Genomic DNA, 9,344 nt, shown 5'->3' with positions numbered 1-9,344 from the left:
AAGTTTCAAAATTCAACAAAGTCTTCCGTCGGGCATCAAAACTAGTAAACAATTTCATCATCACAACATTGCCCATCTCTCAAGTTTACATTTTTCCCATCTGTGAACATTGTTGTGCTAAAACTATTCAAATGTTTTGTATTGTTTCGAAACTTATTTTTAAATTTTGACCGTTAAAAAATTGAATTTTGATAAATTTTGCACGAAATTTGAATATTTGTGTTGCTAACGTAAATGGAAATTCCGTGATTTTTATCAACTTATATTGAGTATATAGTCTTATGCATGAATTATATCTCGTAATAAATGATAATGATATCTCTAATTATAGATTATTTTATGAAGGTTTGCTGCAATTCCTGAAACGTGCTTTTACACCATGCATACATCATATCAGGTGTGCTGTAAATGGTTGAATATGCAAAATTTTGGTGCTTTACGGGCTTAATTTTTAAATTCGTCATTGATCGCCTGCTGTTTAGATTGCGAATCAATTGTTTTCAAGCTACCCCAATTGATATCAAGCACCTGTTATTCAGGGCTGATTTGAAGGTGCATCAAAATAAAGCACGCAATTCAACCAGAAAATTCATCGGGTTTTTCCTCATTATGCCTCATGTGTTGGCGTCTTTGAATTTAAATTTTTATCACAAGTCTCTTATCAGCCACTAATACCAGAATATAGAATATTTGGTAATAAAAGGACTGAGAATAAGCATGAATCATATTAGTATCAAGTTGAAATTTAGCAAGCAAAGATGGAAATTGTGTCGACAATTAGTTTACTGATTGTACTTGCTGTGACAATTTATGGATTTCTACTGCATCAATATTCATACTTTAAGCGACGAAATATTCCTTACATTGAACCACATTTGATTTATGGAAATGCCAAAGGAGTCGAGTCAAAAATTCACCATACAAAATTTTGGATTGACACATACCAAAAATTAAAGTCAAAGGGACCAGTCGCAGGGATTTTTGTATATTTTTATCCAATTGCAATTATTACAGACTTAGATCTAGCTAAGCAGATCCTTGTCAAAGACTTCAATTTATTTGTTAATCGTGGACATTATCTGAACCTCAAACATGACCCAATTAGTGCTCATTTGTTCAACATTGAGGATGAATCATGGAGATTTATGAGAACCAAGCTATCTCCGGCATTCAGCAGCGGTAAACTCAAGTCAATGTTCCCGACAATCTTAAAATTAGCTGAAAAATTCGTCACAATTGCTGGAACTCACAACTCATTAGATGTTCGCGATTTAGGGGCTAGATTCGCTAGTGATGTCCTCGGATTTGTCGGTTTTGGACTCGAGTGCAATTCAATGACCTCAGATGACTCAGAATATCACAATATAGCTATAAACTTCATGAATAATTTACGATTTATGAGCAAAACATTCCTGGAAAGTAATCGAAAAATATTCAATCTTTTGAGGTTTACCAACATTGATGACTTGACCAGGACATTCTACACAGCAATTGTTGATAAAATGCTACAGCATCGACAGGAAAATAGTGTAGAACGAACAGATTTTTTAAATTTCATGATCCATGAAAAGGATTCATCGAGGCAGCTTACTAGAAATGAAATGGCATCACAAACTGCAGTCTTTCTTATTGCTGGTCATGAAGTCATTGTGTCGCTGCTGTCTCATTGCATTTACGAATTGTCATTGAGGAAGGATTTACAGGAAAATGCTAGAAATTCAGTTAAGGAAGTGCTTAATGAGTTTAATGGTGAATTTAGCTATGAATCAGTGTATAAGATGAACTATATTGAGCAATGCATATTGGGTAAGTTAATTTGTATGTGATAAACCCCATAAGTGCCTGATTTAATATTAATAATTTCAAACAGAAACGACCAGGAAGTATTTTGTTGCCGTTAGTGTTCGTCGAGTGGCCGCAAGAGACTACAAAATTCCAAATACTGACATTATCTTGGAGAAGGGTAAGTGATTATTTGGACTATATTTGGTCTTAACTGTAATCACATAACTGACTTTTGAGATCAAAATCTATAAAAATAATCACATTGATAATTTATTTTTAACATTCATCAGGCACAGTCGTTCAGGTTCCAGTTTTTGCAATTCATAATGACCCAGACATTTATCCTGAACCAGACAGATGGGATCCAGATAGATTTTTACCTGAAAATGTAGAAAATCGACACAAATTTGCATTCTTGGGATTCGGAGAAGGTCCTCGAATGTGCATTGGAAAAAGACTGGGCATGACGATTCTAAAGGCAATACTTGCTAAATTTCTGATAAGCTATGACTTTGAAATTAATAAAAATAAGACTTCAGTTCCTATCAGGCATTGTGTCAAAAGATTGTTCCTCACACCTGAAGACGGGATTTATATCAATATCAACAAGTGTAACTGAAATTATTAAGCTATAGAAGCTGAATTTTGTGATGTAAAATAGATAAAATATTATTCAAAAATAAAATTAAGGAAATAAAAATTTAAATTAATATTTAACTTTAAAATTTTGTCTAACATCTCAAGTTATCTAGTTCTCAAGCACCCAAAATCAAAAAGCTACACACAAGCTTTGACTTACATAGAGTTATTCAATAGTGCTTTACAGCAAAGCTTTTCAAAATTCAATGTTTAGGCTAACAATCAAAACATTCAATTTATTTCTCATTTTTCCCACCAGAATGCTCGATCTTTGTCAACAAAACATGAAACTATGCCAATAAAACATAAAATCTAAAATATTACAGTTGTAACCGTCGACTGGGTGGGTACATCAAGTCTTATGACATACTCGTGTCTTTACAATGTGCAGATCTTGTACGTGATTCGGATTCCACTTTAAACTGTAAGTCTAAAGGATTCGGTACACCAGATTGTAAATCGCAATGCCTCCAGCTCAGATGGCTGGTCCTACAAGCATTACATTCATATGGTAACACAAAGTACTCCACGGTGGACGGAATCCTCTGGTTCAACTCCGAATGGGAGTATAATGGATACTGGGGATTGTTATGGATCTCGAAAAGTACTCGATGAAGAAGCGTCTTTCCTGATCAACTTTTGTAAGTCCTGTCTGAAGTAATTCCTATCTTACTCAACCATATCGTCCACCGAAAGCGGCATGGAACTTACTGATCCGGCACATCACGCAGAGCGGTTTTTCCTAATCAATTGGTCATCCACAGATCAAAATTTGAACTCCTTCGAAGAACATGAAGGCACATAAGACTCATAAGATGAATGAAGTACTTAGTAACTGATAATAATGCTCAAATAATCGAAATACGTGACAAGCTTGAAATACTAAATAGATAGCATAATTATTGTCAGTACAAATTTTCGACTAGACGATCGCATGGTTACCACATGTTCAATTAGTTTCATAATATCGCAAAAATCACTGTCCAATGTCTAAATTACATGAACCCCAGTGACAAAGATGATAAGATGATGTTTTGGATACTTCAACGCTGTTGATGATGATATGTTTACTATCTTGTGCTTCCCGGTATAATCGCGAGGAGATTAATGTCTTAAAAATTTTCAAAATGTGTTCATGCTTTTCATTTTTTATCAAAATTCTCTTATCAGTTAATCTAATTGCCAAAATATTGATTTTGTAAATAAAAGAACTGGAAACATGCACAAGTCATATTAGTATCAAGTTGAAATTAAGCAAGCAAAGATGGAACTAGTGTCAACAATTACTTTACTGATTGTACTTGCTGTGACAATTTATGGATATCTATTGCATCAATATTCATACTGGAAGCGACGAAATATTCCATATATTGAACCACATTTAATTTATGGAAATGCCAAAGGAGTCGAGTCAAAAATTCATCATACACAATTTTGGATAGACACATACCAAAAGTTGAAGTCAAAAGGACCAGTAGCAGGGCTGTATGTGTACTTCTTCCCAGTTGCCATCGTCACAGACTTGGATGTAATCAAACAGATCCTTATTAAAGACTTTAACATATTTCCTAATCGTGGACATTATTTGGACGCTGAACGTGACCCAATTAGTGCTCATTTTGTCAATGTGGAAGATGATCAATGGAGATTTTTGAGGAACAAGCTTTCTCCGGCATTCAGCAGTGGAAAACTCAAGTCAATGTTCCCAACAATCTTGAAAACAGCAGACAAATTCATTGAAGTTGCTAGAGCCAACAACTCATTGGATGTTCGTGATCTAGGGGCAAGATTCGCAAGCGATGTCCTCGGATCTGTCGGATTTGGAATCGAGTGTAATGCTATGACAACAAATGACTCACAATATCACCAGATAGCAACAAACTTTATGGATAATTTACACTTTTTGAGCAAAACATTCCTGGAATGTAATCGAAAAATCTTCAAATTTTTGAGATTTTCAAGCATTGATGACGTGACTAGGACATTCTACACAACAATTGTTGACAAAATGTTGGAATATCGAGAGGAAAATTCTGTAAATCGAACAGATCTGTTGAATTTTATGATCCATGAAAAGGATTCATCAAGAAAGTTGACAAGAATGGAAATGGCAGCACAAACTGCAGTTTTTCTCGTTGCTGGTCATGAAGTCATTGTATCAATGTTATCCCATTGCCTTTATGAACTGTCAATGAGAAAGGATTTGCAGGAAAATGCAAGAAATTCAGTTAAGGAAGTGCTTAATGAATTTGATGGTGAATTTAGCTACGAATCAGTGTATAAGATGAAATATGTTGAGCAGTGCATTTTGGGTGAGTTGATCAGTGAATATTTTGTGGCTAAATACTAAATAAATGTTTATTCTTCAACAGAAACTGTCAGAAAATATTTCATTTCCTTCAGTTGTCGTCGAGAAGCTTCACAAGACTACAAAATTCCAAATACTGACAATATCTTAGAAAAAGGCACATTGATTCAGTTTCCAGTCTTTGCAATTCATCACGATCCAGATATTTATCCCGAACCAGACAGATGGGATCCAGATAGATTTTCAACTGAAAATGTAGAAAGCAGACACAAATTTGCATTCTTGGCATTCGGAGAAGGTCCTCGAATGTGCATTGGAAGAAGACTGGGAATATTGATCTTAAAAGCAATGCTTGCCAAATTTTTGATGAGCTACGATTTTGAAATTGATAGAAACAAGACATCGGTTCCTATCAAGCATTGTGTCAAAAGATTATTCCTCACACCTGAAAACGGGATTCATATTAATATTAATAAGATAGACTTAAGTTAGACAATAAAATAAAATTATTTATTTGTAAGATAAAAATTTGGTTTTTTTTTATGTCAGTTGGCTTATTCATGATTACGTCTAGCTCTAATCAGTAATTTCTCAAAACACGTGCCGAAATGTCTCTTTGGATATCATCAAATATACATTATTGTCACTAAGTCGACAAGCTTTGGTTATCACAAGGTTTCAAAAAGATTAGAAATGGTTTGCAACAACAAAATCTGGTAAATTCTAGTCATGTCAAATTCAAAGGTATGAACGATTAGTAATGAATTCACAGATTGTGATTTTTCTGGCTTAACTGATTAGATTCGTATCCTTGAAGACGGATATACTTCAAATCAAAAAGCTTTACACAAGCTTTAACTTCCATTGAGTGTTTTATAGCAAAGCTTACCAAAATTCAATGTTTAAGCTAAAGATCAAAACATTCAAATCAGTTCTCAATTTTCCCGCCAGACAGCGCTTCCGTTTTTCAACAAAAACATTTAAGTTTGTCAATAAAAACTAAAATTTAAAATATTTCAATTAAAAGATGAGCGATTCAATATGTCGATTGTGCGGTGATACACGAGATGCTCATAGCTTGCCAAACAGCATCACAGACACATCAATAAAATCACAATTAGACTGTTTAAGGATCAATCTTGATGATGACAAGTTTCTGCCAAATTCAGTGTGTTTTAGTTGTGTTAATTCTTTGGAAATTTGTTCAAAATTTACACAGAAAGTTGCTGAAGTTCAGGAACGACTAAAGAATGACTTATTGGACCAACTCAATGCAGTCACCTACGATGACTTTGAACATTTCGAGTTGAAAATTGAGCGACTTGATGTTGATGTAGAAGAGTTCCCTAAAAAATCCACAACATCAGAGAGGAATCGAGGCATTAAAATGCGTAGGGAGGTCCTTAAGTACACAATGTATGACCTGTTCAAAGATGAGCTTGTTCAAGGCAAATTCACATCAGTTATCGATCAAATGCCTGCACAGTACTCAACCAATGTTCCTAAAGGAATTGGCTGGTTCAACTACGAATGGAAGTGCAATGGATGTTGTGGAATTTTCTCAAATGTTATGGATCTCGAGAAGCACTCAATGAAGTGTATTAAGAAGCGTTGTATTAACTCCTGCACGTCCTGCTTGAAGGAATTCCCATCGTACTCAACATTTCTCAACCATATCGTCGACCGGCATCAAAGCTTGCTGAAATTCTCCTGCATAATTTGCTCTGAATTTCATTGGAACTTTGTTGACCTTTTCCAGCACATCACGAACTGTCATGCTGAATATTCAATCTTCTTTTGCCTTTATTGTGGGAAATTTTTCTTTACCGGCGCACTTTTGCGTGATCACTTGATAATCCACAGACCAGAACTGGAACTTCCTCAATATTATTGTGACATTTGTGGAATTAAGACCCATAAAAAGCAGATTTTACTAAGCCACATGAGTCGATTCCATTTAGAGAGGAGATTTACATGCGAGTGCTGTGCCTTCTCATTCAAATATCGAGCTGAGCTTGTTCAGCATCAACAGTCGCAGCACAGTGATGAGTGCAATGAGGAATGTAAATTTTGTAGCAAAAGATTCAAGAATAAACGGAAGTTGAGACGTCATGTGAGGAACATGCATGAAGAAACTGGAATTTTATTCAAATGTGAGCAGTGTGGGAAGGAGTCGAAGAACATGAAGGCACACAAGACTCATATGAAGGTGAGTGTCGTACTTAATATATTTTAGTGATGTTTAAAGTCAAAATCTTCTCATTTAAGGTTCACAGCGACAAAGACTGCTTCCAATGCACTTACTGCCCAAGAACCTTCAAACATTCATCTGGATTTAAGTATCATTTGAGGATTCACACAGGTATGATGACTATAATCATCTAAAATCTATCAATACTAATCAATAAAATTCACATTCAAGGTGAGAAGCCATACGTGTGTCCAAAATGTGACCAAAAATTCATTGACTGGCCTAACTGTAAGAAGCACATTCGGTCAAGTCATGGACTGACGGATATCAAACCAATTCAAATTTCAATGGGAAAATAGACTTGAAGTTTATTTGTAATTGTACAATTTTCTGTGATAAAATAAATTGACATAAATTCTGAGCTGATAACTGGCTTTTTAGTATCAGAAACCAACCGCATTGTATGCAGCATAGTTACTGTCTAATACTCAAAATGTATGTCATAACAATCATCATTATCAATCTAGTATTCACTGAATAATTTCTTCTTTTTCTTCGAAAACTTTCAAGTTCAAGGGAAAATCGCGTACAATCAGAATTTTGAATCCAAATGTCTACAACCAAATGATTTCATAGTCTACAAATACAAACAGATACGATCACCTGTAGCTTCATTTGAGTGTATTAGTGACGAAGTTTGGAGTGGATCTCAGTAAAATTGTAAGTTAAGGCGCAGTTTTGGAGATTTTGAGTGATGTGATGTAGACTTATGGTTCTATATCATAAGATATTGCACAACAACATAAACAGCCTTCACACAATCTTTCCACCACTAACGGACACAACGACAAACTAATCCCATCCAAACTCCAATTTCATAGAACACCTACACACCCAAAATCATTCTGTTTACAGTCTGTGAGTTCCTTCGAACAATTCACATCGTTCTTTTTCATAATCGGAACTAAATATTTCAAATCTCAAAGTTTGTTATATCTCATTGATCCTATAATATCCACAAAATAATGCCAGTCCACGAAAGTTTCTTCAGCAAGCCCGCAGTTCAAGCTGCCGGTGCAATTTTGATGCCAAATATTGGTGGATGGATATCCGGTATTCAAACAAGAAAACACATTAAAAACTGGTATGAGACATTAAATCTACCAAAAGTTCGTCCACCAAACTACATGTTCCCGATTGCATGGACTACACTGTATTCAGCTATGGGATATGCTTCATATAGAGTGTTTAAGGAAGGCAATGGATTTGATGGAGATGCAAAGTTGCCTTTGATTCTTTATGGAGCTCAATTGGCTTTGAATTATGCATGGACACCGATCTTCTTTGGTATGCATGAGCTTAAATGGGTAAGTTTGGGGAGGAATTGACAAAATTTTAGTGGATTTTGCTATAGCGGAGTTGTCTATTTACAGAGTTGCGTTGAAATCGTTGCCTTAACAGCCACAGCAGCTGCCACCGGTTATTCCTTCTACAACGTTGACCAAACTGCCGGTTTGTTGTTTATTCCATACCTCGCATGGTTGTCATTCGCTACATACTTGAACTACTCAGTCTACAAAATGAATCCACCAGCAATTGAAGATAAGAAACCCGAAGAAGCCAAAAAATGAACAAAATCTCTTCCAAAAATTGTGAATTAAAATATTTTTTTGAATAAATTCGAATTATAGAAATTTGTATAGTTAACAAAAATATCTGACTTGTGTCATGTCTATAGCTTTACGTCATGTGTATGCTAATTGATTCTTCCATTTGTCACAAAAATACTTTGCTACTCATTATCTTGTTGTAAATTGCCGGTTCTCTATGTTTCTAGAATTGGAAGAAGAAAACAACAGAGACAAGAGGAATAAAACGAAGATTTGTTGTCAGTCACAACATTATGTGTGTAAATTATCAATTTAGTGTGATTGCGCGTGGACGTATGAATGTATTTGGGGATGGTTGGGTGTATTAGACAATTGACACATGCATGCACAAAATCTGAAAATCCTAGTCTGAGTTTTTAACAATATTTTTATTCATATTTAGATTCATTCACACTCAATAGCTCTTAATTCTTAATTCTTTAAGCAACAACATCACAATTCAATAAATCAAAACATCAGCAACATCACATTGTTATCCACTTGACAAGTCACAGCAACATTGAGAACTAGAAAATCCACCAATTAACATAATTTGATTGTAAAACTCATGATCACAGACTAATGAATGACATGGTGCTGATACGCTTGAAAGATAAGTTCCGGAAATCCATCTGCAAATTGGATAGAAGGATCCTCCAGCTTCAGATGGGGTGATCAATAAAGCTGCAAAGGAAGAAGAGTTTTGATGAGCTTAAATTGTATTAAGTTGAAATTTTTGGGGTCCATGGACTTTTGGGGTGTCAAGGCTTCT

The 9,344-nt window shown here is 35.0% G+C and overlaps 4 protein-coding genes across 4 annotated transcripts; all 4 read left to right on the top strand.

Moving 5' to 3' along the window:
* The first annotated feature begins 743 nt into the window (after window positions 1–743).
* Window positions 744–2,469, top strand: LOC139097405 (probable cytochrome P450 6a14). The gene is made up of 3 exons (XM_070649228.1): window positions 744–1,806; window positions 1,871–1,963; window positions 2,076–2,469. The coding sequence occupies exons 1-3, from the start codon at window positions 759–761 to the stop codon at window positions 2,402–2,404; spliced, it is 1,470 nt and encodes a 489-aa protein (XP_070505329.1). The 5' UTR covers window positions 744–758; the 3' UTR covers window positions 2,405–2,469.
* Window positions 2,470–3,688: 1,219 nt separating this feature from the next.
* LOC139097774 (probable cytochrome P450 6a14) lies at window positions 3,689–5,224 on the top strand. Its single transcript, XM_070649737.1, has 2 exons — window positions 3,689–4,736; window positions 4,797–5,224. Exons 1-2 carry the CDS (start codon window positions 3,689–3,691, stop codon window positions 5,222–5,224), a joined length of 1,476 nt encoding a protein of 491 aa, XP_070505838.1.
* Window positions 5,225–5,706: 482 nt separating this feature from the next.
* Window positions 5,707–7,351, top strand: LOC139097414 (zinc finger protein ZFMSA12A-like). Its single transcript, XM_070649239.1, has 3 exons — window positions 5,707–6,941; window positions 7,001–7,094; window positions 7,155–7,351. Exons 1-3 carry the CDS (start codon window positions 5,760–5,762, stop codon window positions 7,280–7,282), a joined length of 1,404 nt encoding a protein of 467 aa, XP_070505340.1. The 5' UTR covers window positions 5,707–5,759; the 3' UTR covers window positions 7,283–7,351.
* Window positions 7,352–7,823: 472 nt separating this feature from the next.
* LOC139097531 (translocator protein-like) lies at window positions 7,824–8,638 on the top strand. The gene is made up of 2 exons (XM_070649410.1): window positions 7,824–8,290; window positions 8,357–8,638. Exons 1-2 carry the CDS (start codon window positions 7,949–7,951, stop codon window positions 8,552–8,554), a joined length of 540 nt encoding a protein of 179 aa, XP_070505511.1. The 5' UTR covers window positions 7,824–7,948; the 3' UTR covers window positions 8,555–8,638.
* Window positions 8,639–9,344: the final 706 nt, after the last annotated feature.

Source organism: Chironomus tepperi, unplaced genomic scaffold (assembly GCF_022539635.2).
Source record: "Chironomus tepperi strain 1889 unplaced genomic scaffold, CSIRO-AGI_Ctep_v1 contig_34, whole genome shotgun sequence".
NCBI classification, from domain to species: domain Eukaryota; kingdom Metazoa; phylum Arthropoda; class Insecta; order Diptera; family Chironomidae; genus Chironomus; species Chironomus tepperi.
Note: the sequence above shows the minus strand (reverse complement) of the source record. Positions and strands in the feature narration are given on the sequence as shown.

Coding starts and splice junctions, on each gene's coding strand:
- LOC139097405 (XM_070649228.1), top strand. CDS start 759: ATGGAAATTGTGTCGACAATTAGTTTACTGATTGTACTTGCTGTGACA. Junction 1,807..1,870: donor TATTGAGCAATGCATATTGG/GTAAGTTAATTT, acceptor AATTTCAAACAG/AAACGACCAGGAAGTATTTT. Junction 1,964..2,075: donor TGACATTATCTTGGAGAAGG/GTAAGTGATTAT, acceptor AACATTCATCAG/GCACAGTCGTTCAGGTTCCA.
- LOC139097774 (XM_070649737.1), top strand. CDS start 3,689: ATGGAACTAGTGTCAACAATTACTTTACTGATTGTACTTGCTGTGACA. Junction 4,737..4,796: donor TGTTGAGCAGTGCATTTTGG/GTGAGTTGATCA, acceptor ATTCTTCAACAG/AAACTGTCAGAAAATATTTC.
- LOC139097531 (XM_070649410.1), top strand. CDS start 7,949: ATGCCAGTCCACGAAAGTTTCTTCAGCAAGCCCGCAGTTCAAGCTGCC. Junction 8,291..8,356: donor GTATGCATGAGCTTAAATGG/GTAAGTTTGGGG, acceptor GTCTATTTACAG/AGTTGCGTTGAAATCGTTGC.
- LOC139097414 (XM_070649239.1), top strand. CDS start 5,760: ATGAGCGATTCAATATGTCGATTGTGCGGTGATACACGAGATGCTCAT. Junction 6,942..7,000: donor CACACAAGACTCATATGAAG/GTGAGTGTCGTA, acceptor TTCTCATTTAAG/GTTCACAGCGACAAAGACTG. Junction 7,095..7,154: donor TCATTTGAGGATTCACACAG/GTATGATGACTA, acceptor TTCACATTCAAG/GTGAGAAGCCATACGTGTGT.